The sequence below is a fragment of the Paramisgurnus dabryanus genome, chromosome 12 (genome assembly GCF_030506205.2).
Source record: "Paramisgurnus dabryanus chromosome 12, PD_genome_1.1, whole genome shotgun sequence".
Taxonomy (NCBI): domain Eukaryota; kingdom Metazoa; phylum Chordata; class Actinopteri; order Cypriniformes; family Cobitidae; genus Paramisgurnus; species Paramisgurnus dabryanus.
The window spans coordinates 6,250,576-6,271,766 of NC_133348.1; the positions used below are offsets into that span (position 1 = coordinate 6,250,576).

At 35.9% G+C, this 21,191-nt stretch overlaps 1 protein-coding gene across 1 annotated transcript; it reads right to left on the bottom strand.

Moving 5' to 3' along the window:
* Window positions 1-1,581: 1,581 nt before the first annotated feature.
* On the bottom strand, window positions 1,582-16,904 carry LOC135738310 (DBH-like monooxygenase protein 2 homolog). The gene is made up of 13 exons (XM_065256296.2): window positions 16,429-16,904; window positions 15,074-15,220; window positions 9,498-9,650; window positions 9,231-9,314; window positions 7,513-7,668; window positions 7,243-7,345; window positions 6,978-7,144; window positions 5,514-5,605; window positions 5,261-5,357; window positions 5,115-5,174; window positions 4,463-4,593; window positions 4,268-4,376; window positions 1,582-2,038 (listed from the first exon to the last, which is right to left on the bottom strand). The coding sequence occupies exons 1-13, from the start codon at window positions 16,699-16,701 to the stop codon at window positions 1,883-1,885; spliced, it is 1,728 nt and encodes a 575-aa protein (XP_065112368.1). The 5' UTR covers window positions 16,702-16,904; the 3' UTR covers window positions 1,582-1,882.
* Between the last annotated feature and the right edge of the window lie 4,287 nt (window positions 16,905-21,191).

Sequence of the window (21,191 nt, forward strand, 5' to 3'; positions counted from 1 at the left end):
GTCAAAGTTTCCCGCCAAAGCACATTCTATTAAAGCCTCAATTTTAACAGAGGTGTATAATACTTAAGTATTTTAGTTACATTTTCCAAGGATCTGTGCTTTATCACAGTGTTGTCTTGGGAAAAAAATTACTTTTCTTTATTAAAAAATGTTCACTACATTCTAAAGCATAGAATCATACTGTGTATTCATTATATATTGCATAATAAAATTGATTTAATGCCTAATTACATAAAAATTGTGTTTACAATTTAATTACTAGATGTTTAAGGTACTTAAATATTAAATATAAACCAAAAACTTGAAATTATGAAATGTAGTGGAGTAAAAATTATGATAATTTGTTTTGGAATGTATGTTTTCCAAAGAAAAACACTAATAAAATACGTTTAAATGAAACTTTACTTTTATGCAGAAAGTACAAATACTTAAGTACTATACAACTCTGAATTTTAATATTTATTTTATTACATAATATTTTGACATTAGCTTGGCTTCTATGTAAGCAATAAGGTATGAGAGGCTGTGCTGTATCGTTAATAAGTAACGGCTGAAGGGCGTTCGCGTCGTGCCTAACAACGCCCTTCAGCCGTTACTTATTCACGATACAGCACTTGCCTCAAGTACCTTATCGCTTTTATAAAACGGTTACCCCACAATATTAAAATAGTACAAAAAATATTAGTGCAACTTTCATGAAGTTAAATCAATAAAAAGCATTCCTTCCGCTAGAAAAAATTGTCCCTGACCATGAACAAAAGTGTGTTCCAATGTGTATATGCATGAAGCTCAAATAAAAACAACAAACCAATACGTGTGGTTGCTAAGGGTGTTGCTAAGGGCGCAGTGATAAACAGAACCGTTGGGTGAAGCGGTCATAGCCGTGTTTTATCGTGAATAAAGCACACCGGTTGACCAATCAGAATCAAGGATTTGAACTAACCGTTTTATAATGTGTTAACATTTTAGACAATGATAAAACATATCAACAAGTAAAATAAAAAACCTTTGAGTGGACTTTGAAAAAAGTAGTTTTATCCATTGTGGTAGTCCTTGCTCACAAAAAGGTTAGAGACCCCTGACGCTATCCAAGGGTGTATTATTGTTAAAGTTCTACCTGTGATTTCCACTAGAGGGCGCTGTATGTACAGATTTGTCATTTCAACTTCAGAGTAACATCCCAGTGTAAATGTTAACCATTTTTTTACAGTCTATGATGTTAACACCAAACATTGTTTATTCAGTATAGTTCATCTGTCATGTTTTCCCCTATTATTATTATCTATTTTTGTTATACTGTATGCTTATTGTGACAACAGTTAGTATGGATAAAGTGTGTAGTTTATTCATCAAAAATATGCAAGAAATGCTACTGAGGTATAAAGTCCATAAGTCTGTGCTCTTCTCTTACAAATATTAACCATAGTTACTGTAGTAAAACTATGGTGCTAGTAATCAATACACCAAAAAAGCCATGGTTACTACACTTTTACCACAAAACAATTTTTTTTTGTAAGGGTTTGGATGCAGGATTTCTTAATTTGTCAAAAAAAAAAAAAAAAAAAAAAACTAGAAATATAATGGAAGAAAAAAATTATTTATTCTTACATGGCTAATAAGCCAACAACAGGGTGTCAAACACCAAACAGATGCAAAAGTCCATTTAAACAATCGAAACAATCATCACTTAATTATAATATATATAATATCCTTTGTTCATCTAAAGAAAAATTAGAAAATGCCTTATAAATGATGGCGCATTTAAGATTTTGATATCTTGCTGATTTTTCTGTGACTCTGGTTTCTGTTGAGGCTATAGGATAATCCCTGTAAGATGACCAAAGGTCTCCTAAGTTGATTAACTTAGAAATCGAAAACATCGCTATTTTGGTAATAAAGATGCCAACTGCACCACCATGCAGACGAGCAGTGATATCCAAGCAAGACGTGCAGTGGTACAACTGCTCCTGGTGCAGGGTACAGAAGGAGAATTCACTTGCAGATCAGGAATCCTCCCAAAGTAGTGTGACGCATTCTGCTGTAAGTGCATATGAAAAAAGCTGTCACAAGCTGGCCCTTATCAAAACAAATAAATATGTACCACCCGCATGCAGTCATTTTTCCCTCCAAAAATATGGGTCAATAATTGGGTGAAATATGGACAAACCCAACTGTTGGAACTTAAAAAATGTCCAGGATTGAAAGAACCCAGCATAGATTTATTTAAACCCAACGGTTGGATTTGTGCATATTTGACCGACCTAAAATATAAAATATGTTGGGTGAAAAAGGCCCTGTCAATCTGTGTAGCTGTCTGTCCACCTATCTGCCTGTCTGTCTGTCTATTTGCCTGTCTATCAGATGTCCGCCCACCTATCTGTCTGTCCCTCTTTATCTGTCTGCCTGTCTCTACACCTATATATCCGTTTGTCTACTTTCTGCCCGTCTGTTTAGCTATCTGTCCCCTATCTGTCTGTCTATCTATCCACCTGTCTGTCTGTCTATCTGCATGTCTGTCAGCCTGTATGTACATCTGTCTATCTGTTTGTCTACTTTCTGCCCGTTTGTCTAGCTATCTGTCCCCTATCTGCCTGTCTATCTGTCTGTCTGTCTGTCTATCCACCTTTCTATTTGTCTTTCTGCATGTCTGTCTGTCTGTCTGTACACCTGTATATCTGTTTGTCTACTTTCTGCCCGTTTGTCTAGCTATCTGTTCCCTATCTGCCTGTCTACCTGTCTGTTTGTCTGTCTGTCTGTCTGTCTGTGTGTCTGTCTGTCTGTCTGTCTGTCTGTCTGTCTGTCCACGTGTCTGTCTGTCTTTCTGCATGTCTGTCTGCCTGTATGTACATCTGCCTTTCTGTTTGTCTACTTTCTGCCCGTCTGTCTAGCTACCTGTCCCCTATCTGCCTATCTACCTGTCTGTCTGTCTGTCTGTCTGTCTATCTATCTGCATGTCTGTACATCTATCTATCTGTTTGTCTACTCACTGCCCGTCTGTCTGTCTATCTACCTGTCTGTCCATCCTCCTGTCTGTCTATCTGCATGTCTGTACATCTATCTATCTGTTTGTCTACTTACTGTCCGTCTGTCTATCTATCTACCTGTATGTCCATCCTCCTGTCTGTCTATCTGCATGTATGTACATCTATCTATCTATCTGTTTGTCTACTCACTTCCCGTCTGTCTATCTATCTACCTGTCTGTCCATCCTCCTGTCTGTCTGTCTGTCTAATTGTCCGTATGTCTATCTGCATGTACTGTATGTCTGCCTGTACATCTGTCTATCTGTTTGTCTATTTCTGCCTGTCTGTCTAGCTATCTGTCCCCTATCTGCCTATATACCTGTCTGTCTATCCCCCTGTCTGGCTGTCTATCAGCATGTCTGTACATCTATCTATCTGTTTGTCTACTCACTTCCCGTCTGTCTATCTATCTACCTGACTGTCCATCCTCCTGTCTGTCTGTCTAATTGTCCGTATGTCTATCTGCATGTACTGTATGTCTGTCTGTACATCTATCTATCTGTTTGTCTACTCACTGCCTGTCTGTCTATCTATCTACCTGTCTGTCCATCCTCCTGTCTGTCTATCTGCATGTACTGTATGTCTGCCTGTACATCTGTCTATCTGTTTGTCTATTTCTGCCCATCTGTCTAGCCATCTGTCCCCTATCTGTCTGTCTACCTGTCTGTCTATTCACCTGTCTGTCTGTCTGTCTGCATGTCTGTATCTGTCTATCTGTTTGTCTACTCTCCTGCCTGTCTGTCTAGCTGTCTGTCCACTTATCAGTCTGTCTAGCTGTCTACATGTCTGTCTATCCACCTGTCTGTCTGTCTAATTGTCCATCTGTTTATCTGCCTGTCTGTACATCTGTCTATCTGTTTGTCTACTTTCTGCCCGATTGACTAGCTGTCTGTCCCCTATCTGTCTGTCTACCTTTCTGTCTATCCACTTGTCTGTCTGTCTATCTGCATGTCTGTCTGTACACTTGTCTATCTGTTTGTCTACTTTCTGCCCGTCTTTCTAGCTATCTGTCCCCTATCTGTCTGTCTATCCACTTGTCTGTCTGTCTAATTGTCCATCTGTTTATCTGCATGTCTGTCTGCCGGTCTGTCTATCTGCCTGTCTAAATGTCTAGGTGTCTACAGGTCGGTCTATCAGTTTAAATTCCGTCTCTCTGTCTCTGTTCTTGTTCTTTCTCTTTCTTTCTTTCTCTCTCCAGACATCCAGACATTTTTAGGGAGTATTGCTGAAGCGTGAATACTTACATATGAGTCTGAAACTATGATTATCTGATTTATGGTATTCAGTGTTTGTTGGTATTCATTGATGGATGCATCATTCCAAGTATTTGTAGACATCATAGTGAACCAGGTACTGACAAATTAACAAACAAAAGACAAATGAGTCAAACAAGTCATAATAAGACAAGACCAAAGAAAATGAATTTGCAATTGGATTACGGAAAATCTGTTGCTCCCATTTCGGCTCCTAAAGAGACCGGATCAGGGAAGCTCTGACAACCACTCAGACTCATAGCAGGATAGTAGTAGAGGAAAGCCAAGCACATCTCATCTGTAGTTGAGAACCCTCCCTGTAGACAGAGAGAGATATATGAGATTTTTACATATTCATTCAATATCCATGTTTATTATGAAAGTTGAATTTTTGGCTGGCTTTTCCTTTATATTGAGTAGATACTTAGTTCTTTATGTTATCTTTAAACCATCTTTAACAAGGTGGTTTTTAATTGGTTTACATTACAGTACAGTAGTTGAAGTCTCATAATCTAATGATGAGATGGGGAGCATCAAAGTTTGATTTCACATTGATTTCAATCTTTGACATGATCTTACACAGTCAATGTTAAAGATATCAAGGTTAAATTTTCACAGAATGTTCTTTACATTATTTAGCATGATTTTATGTTGATATAAGTAAATGACTTTAGCTGGGTCACAAATTACACCCAGTCGAACTTCAGACATGATCTTTGTTTTAAAGACATGGCTGCAATGGATTTCATGTCAGCTCACATCATTGTGTTGTCGTTATGACAATTTACTTATATAACATTTAAAACAGAGTCACGGTTGCTACCTAAAATGTACAAACCCATGTGAGTGTTGTGCGATCCTCTGTATTATAGGTACACTGCACCAGTAGTTCATCACCCTGTAATAATTTTACAAGGCAGAATTTTATGTTTATACTAAACAGAATGAAAATATAAAAATGTATTTTAACTATATCACACTTACTAACTTCACTGTCTTAGTTTTACCCAAGTTTACCATCTCCTGATATTCAAAATTGTATTGTTCATTCACAGCTAGGAGATCAATCTGTTTTCCATCTCTGAAATGCACAGAGATAATGCATAAGTTTAATAAAATAACTCATATTTATTCAATATTGGGTGCCTTAGAGATGCCATTTCAGTTCAGCATAAGATTTAGTCAGTGATCTTTATTTACATTATTTCTAAACCGTCTATAACATTGTGATGTATACCTGAAGTGTCCGACGCGCACCTTTCGTCCAGCCAAATGTGTGTGTAACATTACAGCGAACACCTGAAGATCTTGTGGGGTCTCAGACAGAACCTGCAGAGCACAGAACAGGGTTTTTAGGGGATTCATATCTAATTTTAAAGATGATACTTTTCTTTTTAAATATGTTAGTCTTGGCTAAAGGGACCCTGTACAAAAATCCTGAGGGGAGGGTCTGAAATGAATCATAAAGAGAGTGAGATGCATCAGAAATAATGCACTTTCTTTATCACCTGAATATCAAACAAATCTGTCAACCCAGACAAATTCACACCCGATAACTTACTGCACTTATTTTCAACCTATATGTGGTTGTCATAAGTGTCAATATTTTTAAAAATAAGATTTACATAATCTAAAACTGAATAATTAAGCTTCATCCAATTTTGAAACAGACAAAGAAACTATTTAGTCATGCATGTTTTCACTTATAAATGTAAAATGGAAATGCCCCTCCTTACCTAAAAAATGCACTTTTAAATGTGTTTCTAGCAGAAAATTTACTTATACGAATCCATCTATTCTTCTTTGTGTAATCTCCTTTAAACCGCAACAGTCACAAAAACAGGCTGTTAGGGATGCCCTATCAATGTGATGTCACATTGATTACGCTCCACCCATGATCGCTCACAGACTCTGCCTTATGAGCACATAGTTTAACCTTCTGCCAGAGACACATGTTTTGATGTAGTCCAAAGCACATGTAAGAGTTATACCCCATACTTTGCATACGGGGAGGGAAACAGAAGCTTTCTTTGCATTAAAAGAGACACACACAAAAACAGCGCGTTTTTCATTGCAACCACAAATGGCCATGTTCAACATCGTGTAATGAAAGATCTGTGGTGTATTTTGAGCTGAAACTTTGCAGACACATTCTGGGAATCACTCCGCCCAAGTAGCAGTGCATCTGAGAATATAGTTCCCAGTATGTATATTGTTAAATAATGGTTGTGTCTCATATGACCTTGTTATTTGTGCACAGTGTGACTATACAAATCACATAAATAGGAAAATTTTTGCGTTATTTTGTCACTTATCGAGAACAGTTTGCTAGCTGGAGCCATTCACTTCCAGTCTTTGTGCTAAGCTAAGCTAGCGGAGGCTGCGTCAGACAGAGTTACAGCACGCACGGAGATGAGAAAGGTATGTATGGACTTATCTAACTCTGGGGGATACGGTGAATAAGCAAAATCCCCAAAATATGGGTGTGATGTTCCTTAGAGGTCACATTTCGAGTATGCGTTGCATCTTGACAAGTATGTCATTTTCACTTTCACACTGGTTTACAACCTCGATTTAGCAAGCTAATGGCAGCGTTATTTTTATGACATCTTTGATGTTCTTTAAAATAAAATTGACTTTCTATCCCCGTTTGTTGGTTCATTAAGGTCCATGTTTTGATTGTAGGAAACTGCACATGTACCTGTGGAATTAGAGTAGTGTCACAAAGGCCATATGTGAGGAAAGACTTCGCCTGGGGTGGGATGGCGTATCCAGGGGCGACAGCGAGCCCTGTCATGAGAGCAGCTGCATCATGCTGACGGAGTTCAGATGTGTAGTAGAAACGTAGACCTGAGCTATCAACTCGACCTGTGGGGATAAAGGTTTGCATTTTAGTGGCTAAATACCTCATATATTTGTCACAACATGATGTCTTATGGCATAATCCGTAATCCAATTAGAGATACCTGCGGTATGATTTGGATTGTTGTAATGCACTTCAAGCCTGTAGAAATATTTACTAACATTTCCTCCAATTGGAAGTCCTGCCACTTCAGGGAGTTCAAAGGCCTTGAAAGAAACGAAAAATTGTTTTTATTTTTTATATTGTCTGTTCTCCAAATAGAGTCTGCTCTGGGATTTAATGGTTTGAAATAAAGATCTTTTTAGTCTACATTTAGAAAGAGGAAACATCCATTAAAAATTTAAATACTTTAAAATTCACAAAAGAAACTGACCCCACCGCCAACTCCCCATACAGCAACAACCTCCATACACTTCTGAATTTTGTTGTCTGTGTAACACTGTGCTTCATAAAACTCTCTTACACCCGGAGGACAGCGATACAGCAACATGTGATGCACCAGATCCAGGTTTTTGATTATTGGCTCAATCTGGAGATTATGAGAGATGGTCAAAGTCAGGGATAAATGTGTTACAGATGATAGATAGACATATGTCATTTCAGGCAATCAGACAGACAGACAGACAGACAGACAGACAGAGGAAAGAAAGAAAGAAAGAAAGAAAGAAAGAAAGAAAGAAAGAAAGAAAGAAAAAAGAAAGAAAGAGACATATGTCAAGTCAGGTAAGAAATACAGAGATACAGTTAGACTGATAGACAGACAGAGAGATGTCAGGTAGGCCAACCCGTAGGCAGACAAACAGACAGACAGACAGACAGGTACTGTAGCTGGATGGATGGATGCATGAATGGATGGATGGATGGATGGATGGATGGATGGATGGATGGATGGATGGATTGATTGATTGATTGATCGATGGATTGATTGGCAGACAGACATACAGAGAGATGTCATGTCAGGTAGGCAGACAGACAGACGGGTACACTCAAAAAAAATTATTCAAGCCCTTCATAGAAATGACACATTAAAATTGTTTTCAATTAATTTAAAATACCTCATTAAGAGCAATAAGTATATATATTTAATTAGTCTAACACAAAATGAATATATACTATAATTTATTGATTTTTTTTTATTGCGTTTACACAATTTGTTTGAGTCTGGGTTCTGGAAAAAGAAATTCCCAGCATGCTTTGCATACAACTGCTTTTGGAAAGTCATTTTTTAAATTAAGTGTTATTTTATGCATTTTTAGGTAAACAGAAAGACTTAATAGTGTTTAATGTCCGTTTATCTTACTGATTTAGTGTTTAGTGTTTAGCGTTTGTGTTATATTTTTAAATTGTCTGGTTACCTTCGTGCAGAAGAGTGGCGCTTGTGGTTAGGTTGTGTATGTGACATATTTCTCTCAATGAGCACTGTGTTAATCCTGTTTGGAGATCAGTCTCTTCTCACATGCTCATCCCCAGTATCATATGTTATTATTATTAGCATGCTAACATGTGCTTATGCTAATTAGTACGATATTAAAACGTTTTATATAAAATAACAGAATTGAGTTACATTGAGTAATTCAAACTATCTCAAATCAAGTTATTCAGACTACACTAAATTGAGTTGAGGCAACTAATGGAGTATTTCCGTTTACTTTAAATTGAGTTGGACTAACTCAATATATTTTTATTGTGTAAAGCAGGGTTTTATGAGTTAGGGGTACACATTCATATTGGATGGAAATCCTGCCCACAATTTTATTGAGTTAATCCAATGAATCATTTTTTTGAGTGTACTGTAGATGGATGGATGGATTGAATTAATGAATACATGATTGACTGACAGACAGACAGACAGATAGACAGAGAGATGTCATGTCAGGTAGACAGGCAGACAGGTACGATAGATAGACAGACAGACAGACAGACAGACAGATGTCAGCTAGACAGACAGGTATGATAGATAGATAGATAGATAGACAGACAGACAGACAGACAGACAGACAGACAGACAGACAGACAGACAGACAGTGAAAGAAAGATGTGATGACTCATGTCAGACAGATGGATAGATCATGTGTGTGAAGTCAGACTCACGCGATATATGTGCTGCTTCTGATTGAAGGTCGGTGCTGTCATGATCTTGCAGTGATAGTAGGTTTGTTCACTTGGTACTGTAAACTGAAACATTGTCATTTTTAATATATCAAGCATGTACAGTTAAAGTTTCTGTGTTTTACTTTAGCTTTTTCTAAATCAGTTCAGAATGTGATTGTTAATGCATAAAGTTTCATTTGTGGCGTCAGCTAAAATAAATCCTTCACATGCAAAATAGAACATAAAAACAGTCAAAATGTCTCTTACATTGACCATGATCATGTCGAAATACCGGCTGTCTGGAGGGGTGACCTGAGGCATGTACTTTAACAGGTTCACCTCCTTTGTGCCTCTTCTGTTACTGTGGTACTTGATGTCATCAGTCTGTCCATACGCATAGATGAGTTTGATGGGAAGAGTCTAATTATCAAATAAAACAAAACAAAAAAACACTTTTATTTGCCGCAGAATTATACCTGATATACTTTTTAAAGCAATCTAAACATTAAGATCTGTGTAAAGTTTTATTTTAAAAATACATTTCAGAGACTAAACACATTATAAATGTAAGAATGTATTGTTGAAACACGTCACAACGATGTAGTACTGAATTGTGAAGTTACACCGTTAAACAGTTTTTCCACATTTCTGTGTTTAGGATTTTTTTTACGTTTGTAAATTTATTTATTTATTTTATTAATGAACATTTATTGTAAATACATATGAATACAACATTAAATATGTCACAGAAACATAAGAGGGAAGGGAGGTGGTATCAATAAGTCAGTTCATATCAAGTTTGTGTAGTAAAGAGTTCATCATAGAAAGAAAGAAGCGATTATTTATATAAAACAGTGGCTCGATGACGCAATGAAGCCACAGAATATGGCCCCGCCCCTAACACAATCGCGATGTGAGCAGGTTCAGAGTCGTATAATAGAGACTTTAAGCAAAAGCTGGGAATGGAACGGCTACGGCGACCGGAAGTATGCTGTCAGACCACCGTAGTCAAGAACGTAAAAATCACTAAGCAAACGCAAACAGGACACCGCAACGCGGTATTAATTCATTTATTAAGATGCAAAAATATTTCATTTAAAAAAGCAAGAGAAGGATTGCTTTTGGCATTAAATGACAATCTTTTGTCAGAAAAAGAGTTTTTACTATTGTATGATGTAAATAAGTCTAAAAACCTAGATATAAGCAATACTGAAAATGTTGAATACTTCAAAATCTTTAAAATTAGCCTAAATTTAAAACATTCGAACACATATTATATAAAAGACTGGTACAATCATAAACTGATGCAATTACAATGTCATATGCCATAAAACATAATATTTATTTACATAATCTCTCACGTTGTAGCGACTACGGCAAATCAGCTGTTCTCCCGTAGTAGACCGTTACAGTAGAACCAGAGTCGTATAATAATAGAGTTACGACACTCACATAGACGTCCGTTGTAAGAATGGAATGCGGAAGAAACAGCGTTTCATGTAGTGACCGGTAGTGACGCATAGTTCCAAACGCAGCACTGAAGCCCATTCATTTCAATGGCACCTGCTGGTAAATCAATGAAATTACCGTTTCTCTTTACATTTTCGGACATTTCATTAATATAGTCAACAGTGATATTTTATGAACTCTGCTGTAGGTAATGATTATCGTTAATAATAACTAGTAAAATTTTTATATTTTAATGAGTTGTGTATAATGTGTGAATAATATAGATTTAATGGTTTAATATTTTATTACTGGTGGCCATCTACTTTATACTTATCTTTTTTATATGTTACGAGTAACACTAGGGGGCAACAGCGACAAGCTAAATGCCTTATAAGAAAGTCACACTGCTTCACAATGCTGCTATGTGTTTCATTGTGTTTGGTAAGTAATACGAGTGATGTATCCTCGAAAATCATGTATGATTATATTAACATTTAATGTGAATTTAAAATATGAATTTAGTGTGTTTCTGTTATGCTTCACTGTTACAAATAACCGCGTTGGCGATCTTTTTTGTGATTTTAATATAGTAAAAGTGTAGGAATTATGTTTTTAGCAGATTGATAGCCATTTATATAGCCATATTTTGGTACAAAAATAAAAGATAAACTGTGTTGCTGTAGTTGGTATAGATAACCACAGTTATATTTGGGTCACAATTAACTGTTTATCTTTATTAACTGATTTACTGTATTTCCATCACTCCCTAGTAAAAAAAAACGTTATAAACACAGTAAGTATAGTGATCAATTCCCATTACAAGCTAATATTTACCTAAAATAGCTGAAAACCTATGCAAACAGATTGACAGCCCTGCTTGGTTTGGAACTGTAGAACGTTACCTGAATCACGTGACCGCGCGGCGGCGAGATCAAAGCGTTTCGTAACTCTGTTATTATACGACTCTGAGTAGAACGTCGCAAAGTAGCAGTTAAATTCGCGCATGCGCAATACAACGCCAGAATGCCGTTGCCGTTCCACCAGAGGCTGTTGCTTAAAGTCCCTAGTAACAGAGTTACGAAACGCTTTGATCTCGCCACCGCGCGGTCACGTGATTCATGTAACGTTCTACAGTTCCAAACCAAGCAGGGCTGTCAATCTGTTTGCATAGGTTTTCAGCTATTTTAGGTAAATATTAGCTTGTAATGGGAATTGATCACTATACTTACTATCAGGGACGTGCACAGGGTTGCTCAGGTTGCCCGGGCAACTGCCCATATGCCCTTCTCGACTCAAGTTGCCGTTCCGAGGTGGAAAAAAATAAATTGTACTTTTACTTTATTTACACTATGCAGCGATCCTTCGTTACTGTATTTTAATTAATTACGAAATTTGTATTTTATTTTTAAATTGCTATCTTGTGTTTCTGGCGTATTCGCGAATTAATGACTCGTTTGAGTCGATTCTTTACAAAGCGAATGGGCCAAAGTTTTAAATTGGTTCGCGAATCAGTTTGAATGAATTGTTCAGATCGCTGCAAAAACTGAATCGTTCGAAGCTGTTTTACTCGTAACCTATAAGCACGCAGAATATAACCGGTGTTGGGTGACGTGGAAATGAATTTACCAATCTTTTAACTAAAAGCAAAACTTCACACATGTACCCGCCATTACATACACGCGACCTGTTCGTCGTCAGACACAGTTAAACGCGTGCAACCTCCAGAAGCATTGTAGCACAGATTGAAGAAAATCCATCGATGATTGACGTCTGATTCGCTGTATACTGTGCTGTATATGATGTAAGTGATTCTCACAAAACACACGTGACATGACAACGTAAGAAAACATGAGTTTTGTCTAAAATCATTTTTATGTAAGTGTAAACTGTCAATGTCCTCAGACCATTTGAGGAGATTTCTAACTTTATACATATGCAAAACTGTTGTCAGTTTACTTGTCTGATATTTCAGCTATAAGCTACATCAACATTGAGACTAGAGTTAATTTGTTAATTTGAAATGCTTGTCTATTCTGTGTTTGTATTCTTTTTTCTGTACTGTTTGTGTATGTTGTAGTTTTACACATACTGTAGAAGTGCCCTACATAAGTATTCTTCTGTTTGTTGTGGAGTCAAGAAATGTCTAAAAGATGAACATGAGACAAAAGTACAGAATCTGTCACATTCTTTTTTTTTATGGTCACTCAGCTGTGTCCTGATTGTTTACAGATGAAAAGCATAAAATGTGTAGGATCAGTTTGATTGACTTGTGTGCATTTGTGTACAACACACATAAGTCAGCATTTAATGCTGTTGTTCTTTGTTGTTAAAGCATGTATGTGTTGAAACATAAACAAAGGTTAATAAAATGTGACATTCTAAACTTCTGACATACTGATATTTATCTTACCAATTTCTGGTCTCCACAGCAAACAGAAAAATCTTGTCTTTACAGTTCTGATACTTATGGCGGGCACTGTATTGTGTGTGTGTGTGTGTGTGTGTGTGTGTGTGTGTGTGTGTGTGTGTGTGTGTGTGTGTGTGTGTGTGTGTGTGTGTGTGTGTGTGTGTGTGTGTGTGTGTGTGTGTGTGTGTGTCTAACTCGCTTCTTCAGTATTATTTTCATTGCATACTTTTTACTTCTACTTGAGTAATTATTTATTTAGTTACTTGTACTTTTACTTGAGTAAAGTTTTTGGCTACTCTTTCCACCTCTGTTAAAATCTTTATGAATCTAGGATGAGTTTGCCACGTTTAAGCCTAAATAATCAGACAGATAGCAGCTAGCTACAGCTTGCAGACAAGCAGCCTAGACAACAATTTTTTTAGTAGGCATAAGGCAAACATGTTTGCTGATTTTAATAAAGACCATGTTATTCTCAGTCCTTCATGTAGGCCGTGAGTTAAAAAAAAATTTTTTTGGGGGGGGTGCCCTTTATGTAAGGTCAGAGCAACTGCCCCTAAAAATTCCTGTGCACGTCCCTGCTTACTGTGTTTATAACGTTTTTTACTAGGGAGTGATGGAAATACAGTAAATCAGTTAATAAAGATAAACAGTTAATTGTGACCCAAAGATAACTGTGGTTATCTATACCAACTACAGCAACACAGTTTATCTTTTATTTTTGTAGCAAAATATGGCTATATAAATGGCTATCAATCTGCTAAAAACATAATTCCTACACTTTTAATATATTTAAATCACAAAAAAGATCGCCAACGCGGTAATTTGTAACAGTGAAGCATAACAGAAACACACTAAATTCATATTTAATTGTATTTATAGTACACAATAAATGTTAATATAATTATACATGATTTTCGAGGATACATCACTCGTATTACTTACCAAACACAATGAAACACATAGCAGCATTGTGAAGCAGTGTGACTTTCTTATAAGGCATTTAGCTTGTCGCTGTTGCCCCCTAGTGTTACTCGTAATATATAAAAAAGATAAGTATAAAGTAGATGGCCACCAGTAATAAAATATTAAACCATTAAATCTATATTATTCACACATTATACACAACTCATTAAAATATACAAATTGTACTAGTTATTATTAACGATAATCATTGCCTAAAGCAGAGTTCATAAAATATCACTGTTGACTATATTAATGAAATGTCCGAAAATGTAAAGAGAAACGGTAATTTCATCGATTTACCAGCAGGTGCCATTGAAATGAATGGGCTTCAGTGCTGCGTTTGGAACTATGCGTCACTACCGGTCACTACATGAAACGCTGTTACTTCCGCATTCCATTCTTACAATGGACGTCTATGGGAGTGTCGTAACTCTATTATTATACGACTCTGAGCAGGTTGTAGCGGTATTTGCGAGTGGGCGTGGTTTCAGCGCAGAGAGTGAACACGCCCCCTAGCGATTGAGAGCAGCGAATCCTCGCTGTTTTCCCAAGGTTTTGATAACTTATTTTATTTATTTGGCGGTTTTAATCATTAAAATTTGGCTGGGTGGTTAATATTACAGTTTTCTATAGTGTGACAAACTAAGAACACATTTAATATCAGACTTTACATGAACATAAGCTAAATCAGGTGAATGATCTATTAAAAGATAAATGCTTCCTCTTTTATAAAATTGACTAAACATTTTATTGACTTTATTTCACTTGACAAACAGGTTCTGTAGTTAAGGGAGTTTCAAGAAAAGATGTTGGTCCCACTGGGCAAGTGGTTTAACATTGTGTGGATTCCCAGGTTTTGTTTCGTAATCCCTCAGTTCCACTGTCATTGTTTTGTAAATGAAACCATATAAGTCTTACACCGAATGAAAGGGGAGAGTTAAACTGATAGTGTTTTGGAACTACTTTCCTTTGTGTACTTATAGCAATGAATACAAAAACGTATACAATGACTACACAGACTCACAGTGATGGGTAAATCATCTTCATCACATGTCTCCATAGACCTCTGAAACTTCATGACTGTTTTCCCATCAAACTCACTTAGAGAAAGGAGTTTGTAGTTTTGTTGCTGGTCAACCACAGGCATTGAATTCCCAACAGCATGCCGGTCCTTAACACAGAAAATAACATGTGATAAGCAATTATTCATTCATTATATGTTGTTTAAACAATGGTTATGCAATTAGACACAGGTTAGTTCCCAATCCGGTTAAGCGGGTATTATTTTAGCATTTTGACAACAGATCAAAACACTTTTATTCATATTAGGTTTAATTTTATTTGCAATCTGTTTTGGAATATTCAATTTGATTATTTTATGGGTTGGCTAATTCATATGATTTTGTACAAAGTAAAAAAACAATAATGATACCCCACCCCTAAACCCAATGTCACACACAGCGGCAAAAGAAAATCGTACAAAACACACAAATTTAGTTGAATTCATAAATAAAATACTAAATGCCATAAAATAGTGTTGAAACAGACATTTACATATTTGTGTACAAAATGTGTACTTTAATTTAATTAAATAAAAAAAATGAAAATGATGTTTAAAATGATATAGAAATAAGAATATAATATAAAACAATCTCTGATTAAAAGGGACAAAGTTGTCACTTGGGCAGTATCTTTTAAAAAACTTTTGTACCTAAAAAATGCATACACTGTAAAAAAAAATTACTTCCTTAATTTTTTTTTTTTGAACCAACTCAGATTGTAAGTTAAAATGACTTCTAAATCTGAGTTTTATTTTTAAAAATTATTGTATTGGTACTTCTACATATCTGTACCTAAATTGTACATCCATTTTAAAATGTACCGTCCCAGTGACAACTTCTGTACACTGTAAAAAAAATACTTTGCTGCCTTCATTTTTTTGTTGAATCAACTCGGACTTACAAGTCATTTCAACTTACTATTATTTATCTTGACTAGAGATGAGTTGTTATAACTACAGGTCAGTTGTTATAACTTATAAAATATATTTAAAAAATAACTCATCTCCTGTCAAGATAAATAATAGTAAGTTAACATGACTTGTAAATCTGAGTTGATTTAACAAAACATTTTAAGGCAGCAAAGTATTTTTTACAGTGTACCTTTTATCTGAGAGTTCAGATGGAAAAAAAGTTATATGCTAAACTTTTATTACTTAGCAATAAATAAAATTCTGACAAAAACTAAAACAATCTATGTTGCTATAAGAGTTAGATAAGTTAAGTCAGTTAAATACAAAATTGCACAAAACATGCACATAAATGGGGTTTTAATGCCACTAAGTTATTGACATTTATTGATTATATTTAGATTTTCTACCGAAAAATAGCTGCCGTTTGGTCCGACACCTCCAATGACGATATCAGCTCCAAACATTCCTCCATTAGGGCTGAAGCCAAAACCAATCCAGCCGCTGGTGTTGACGGTGAGCTCGAATAAAATGGTGCCCTGGATCTCATCGAATCCCCACTTCAGTTGTACCTTCTGCTCCGTGTCCAGGTGTTCAGAGAAAGGAAGAAGAGGATCTTCCTGAGCCCAAGATAACTGGACTGAAATCAAGACCAGGGACAAAACAAGAGAAAATAGATCCATTTCACCTGCTAAAATGAACAACGTCTTTCTCTTTGCACATGAAAACAGCCCTTTTATAATAGTGCAACACTTTGTAAGCTGTTTCCGACAACCCTCACAGCTGACTCACAGCTCATCTCAGGTTGCAGTTTGCCTGTTCATTACAGCATTATAGCGACTAGACAATGAAGTTTGTGATAAACTCTAAAAGGTGCTCACAGTCAAACAGACACATAAAAAAAACTGATTGAGCATTACGTAAGTGCCCAAAAAGGACTTAATAAATATTTATTTTACAGCTCAGATCAACAGTGGGCACTGAAAATCAATTTATGTAGGGCAAAGATGAACTATTTAATAACAAACAGTTTCAAACCCATTGTTTTCCCTTTTAAAGATCATTTGATCTATTCATAGAAGCAGCATGGGCCATTATGTGTTCAATGAAAACAAAATATAAAAGAGCTTTCATGAAAGTAAAAACTGTGTGTGCGCACACATGCGTATGTGCGTGTGTGTGTGTGTTGCACCATTTTGGCTTTTTATTGAATGTCTGCTTTCAGAATGATGAATTTTCATCCTTAGTAATTTTCTTTTAAAAGGATGAGTAATTATCTGTTATTTTACAAACACACAATAAACCATTCTTTTTTAAAGTGAAAGTATTAGTAAGGTTGTATATAGGGAGAAGGTAAGTTCACATAATTCAATGAAATATAAAACTGAAATGATAGAAAACATAATGTAATTTCCCATCTGCCAAATTAGAGAGTATTTAGTTAAATACCTGCCATAAAACTATATTTTTGTATTTTTGCTGCAGAAAACTAACAAAAAAATAAATATAATGTAAATTTCATTTAAATAATTGAAATATGTTTTTTAGGACCAAATTTACTTATTTATTGAATATAATATGACATGTTTTTTAATATACATTTTATTTAAATAATTGAAATATCTATATTTAATATTGATATTGTATAACTATACTCTGCGACTTATATTTATTTTTTTATTCTTTTTTAAGGACCAAATTTACTTATTTATTGAATATAGTATGAAAAGTTTTTCTTTTGAGAGGAAACTTTATTGGATTGCAATTTTGACCTTAAAGGGCCCATGTCACAGGACTTTTTTAAGATGTCAAATACATCTTTGGTGTCCCCAGAGCACATGTGTGAAGTTTTAGCTCAAAATACCATATAAATAATTTATTATAGCATGTTAACATTGCCACTTTGTAGGTGTGTGCAAAAATGTGCCGTTTTGGGTGTGTCCTCTAAAATGCACATGTTTAGATCAAGTGCAAACACTGATCACAATGATGGTGGTTTGTTGAAATTGAAACTCAATTGTTCTGTGAATTATTTTCTCTCTGCACTAAATGGCAGTGCTGTGGTTGTATTAAGGGGTTGGATTATTATAATAAGAGCTCCTTATGACATCATAAGTAGAGCCAAATTTCAACGACCTATTTTTTCATGTGCTTCTAGAGAATGGTTTACCAAAACTAAGTTACTGGGTTGATCTTTTTCAAATTTTCTAGGTTGATAGCATCACTAGGGACCAAATCATAGCACTTAAACATGGAAAAAGTCAGATTTTCATGTCATGGCCCCTTTAATTACTTATGTCTTACATATAAAAGCATACAAACAATTCCTGTAATTTCCATTAGAGGGCGCGCTATAAGCGTCTCATTAATTCGTGAATAACGACATACGATTTCACTAAAAGCATCAGGTGACAAATGTGAAAACGTAAAATTTTGTAAATAATCGTTATAGTAAATATATAAAATGATATGTAGTTAATATAAAAAGAGAAATTCGCTACAGCGTGCTTTATAAATCACTTTTTTTATTTAGTGGTCACAGACAACTGTGATTGGTGCGCTAACCTGCGCGGAGGAAAGTAACGAGTGTCAGGTGACAACACTGTTTATTGGTTTGATCTAAGTTTACTTCAAAAGTAATTGATAAAACACACCGTGTGTCTCAATTCGTTCCCTAGCTCCCGAGGTCGTGAATCAGTATATCGTGTACATAGGTTCGGGCACTGGTAAGGACCCTAGCTCACTTCACATTGGGACAATGTTCACTTATTTTTCTGTCACGTGGCTGCTTAAGCACGTTGTAATCACTCACAGCTGTTACTCATCAACAACCGGCAAAACCAACATCTCTCTGACTTAATTTTAAAAACAGTACATTGTGAAAAATGCTGTCATTATTCTCTTACATATCTGTGCATAAAATTTGAGGCATATAATTACATTTTAAATGTAATAAATATATTTACAATTTTAAATAAATATTATTATTTTAAATATTGAGTAGATTGTGGTCCCTTACTGTGTAGCAATGTGTGTTTATATTTACAACTAAAACAAACGTTCTGTAACATTTCATAAAGTTTATTGAGTTGGATCACGTGATGTTCGGTTGGCGAGCTTCAGAAAAGGTCACGTGATTTCCGGTTAGGGAACTAGGGACCATCGATGCTCACTGGTTTTTGCGTTGCATTGAGTGCGTTTACATGCACAGTCTTACGCCGATTATGCTTAATAAACTGATAACACGTGGGGTCATGTAAACGCGTAAAGCGGTTTTCTTTAATCGGGGAAAGCCCATAAACAGCGTAAGCAAAAACCGATTGGCACAGGTAGTTTTTTGCTCATTACGCCGATTTCGCGTGGCATGTAAACACCTTAACCCGCTTTTTCACGGTTTTGTCCATGTGCGCATGTCTCCGCGTATGAAAGATAAACGTCACACGCGGAAGTAAGCGCAAGGTAACGCATAAAAGTCTCCGCTCGACTAAAGCAGTTGGCAGAGAAACTGTGAAAATAGAAGCTCATGTTACATTTACAGGTTCTGCAGACACGAGGAGAGATACAACAGTACAGCTTAAGACAGATATGCCGTCGGCTTTTTGATCGATTATTATGTACTATAGGCGGTGACGTCACTGCCTGCGAGAAAACTGATAATTCTCCAAGTCCCATGTAAACGCAGTTGACTGCATAGCCGGCTTATTGATTTGCATGTAAACGCATGAAAACAGTTTTCTATAATAAACAGATTTTTAATAGTTATCCGCTTATTCTATGCATGTAAACGCACTCATTGTGGGAATTTTTAGGGAACGAACGTTCCAGTGCACTGAACGGATTTTGCGATTGAGACAGCCCTTAAAATGGCCGACTCCCTGATCAGTGCCCTGACTACTGAACAAGGGAGCTGATTGAGACACACGCTAAAATTAACTAACTTTACTTTGTGATGTGTCGTTTTCGCAGCACATATGTGTGGATTAAGAAGAAGAAGAAGAGAGTGTGTGTGTGTGTGCGTGCGTGCGTGCGTGCGTGCGTGCGTGTTCATCGCCATTTAACTACAGGTTTCTGTAATGACTGGTTAAAGGGATAGTTCACCCAAAAATGAAAATTCTGTCATCATTTACTCACTCTCAAGTTGGTACAAACCTGTATACATTTCTTTATTCTAATGAACATGAAGGAAGATATTTTGAGGAAGGTTTGTAACCAACAATGTTTGTGGACCCCATTGACTTCCATAGTATTCTTTTTTCCTACTATGGAAGTCAATGGGGTCCACAAAGGGTTTGGTTACAAGCATTTCTCAAAATATCTTCCTCTGTCTGTCAGAATTTTCATATGGATCATTAGGAGTCTTGTGACATTTTAGGGAGACCATGACATCACACGCGATGCATGCTGGGATTTGCAGTTCGCCAAACATTAGTTAATCATTGTGTTAGTAGCTTATTAATCGTGCAGTTTGGCTAACAGGTTTCTAAATGTAAACACTGGCTGGACAGTTATGTTAAACTTTCTTTTCTAATGTAGTTTCTAAACCTAAGGACTGACAGCAGTGCCCCATCCATCTGTTGAGATCCTGCCATTACAATTTCAATACATTCTTTGGCACCTTTAATTGTCTCAGGCTTGACTGTCAAATTACATTTTACATTACACTTACATTTAATAATTAATTTTTAGTTAAATACATTTGATATGTTTATTCTTGTTTATCTCTTATTTTACAGAAACACAAAGCAATCAACATTTAGATTTTCAGAAGAAACCATAACTAAAGCAAAGAATGAAACCAGTGGGCACCAGGTTGCCTGCACAGGGTCTGTAAGTTGCCCGCTGAAGCACATTCTATAATAGCCTCAATTTTAATATTTATTTAGTACATATTTCTTGGCTTCTATTATGTGTTAACATTTTAAACAATGATAAAACATATCAACCATTAAAAAAAGTTTTGAGTAGACTTTAAAAAAAAGTAGTTTTATCATTTGTCGTAGTCCTTGCTTACAAAAAGGTTGGAGACAGGATGCATTATTGTTAAAGTTCTACCTGTGATTTCCACTAGAGGGCGCTGTATGTACATATTTGTCATTTCAACTTCAGAGTAACATCCCAGTGTAAATTATGTTAACACCAAACATTGTTTTTTCAGTATAGTTCATCTATCATG

Coding starts and splice junctions, on each gene's coding strand:
- LOC135738310 (XM_065256296.2), bottom strand. CDS start 16,701: ATGGATCTATTTTCTCTTGTTTTGTCCCTGGTCTTGATTTCAGTCCAG. Junction 9,315..9,497: donor TCGACATGATCATGGTCAAT/GTAAGAGACATT, acceptor ACAATGTTTCAG/TTTACAGTACCAAGTGAACA. Junction 4,594..5,114: donor ATCGCACAACACTCACATGG/GTTTGTACATTT, acceptor CTCTGTCTACAG/GGAGGGTTCTCAACTACAGA.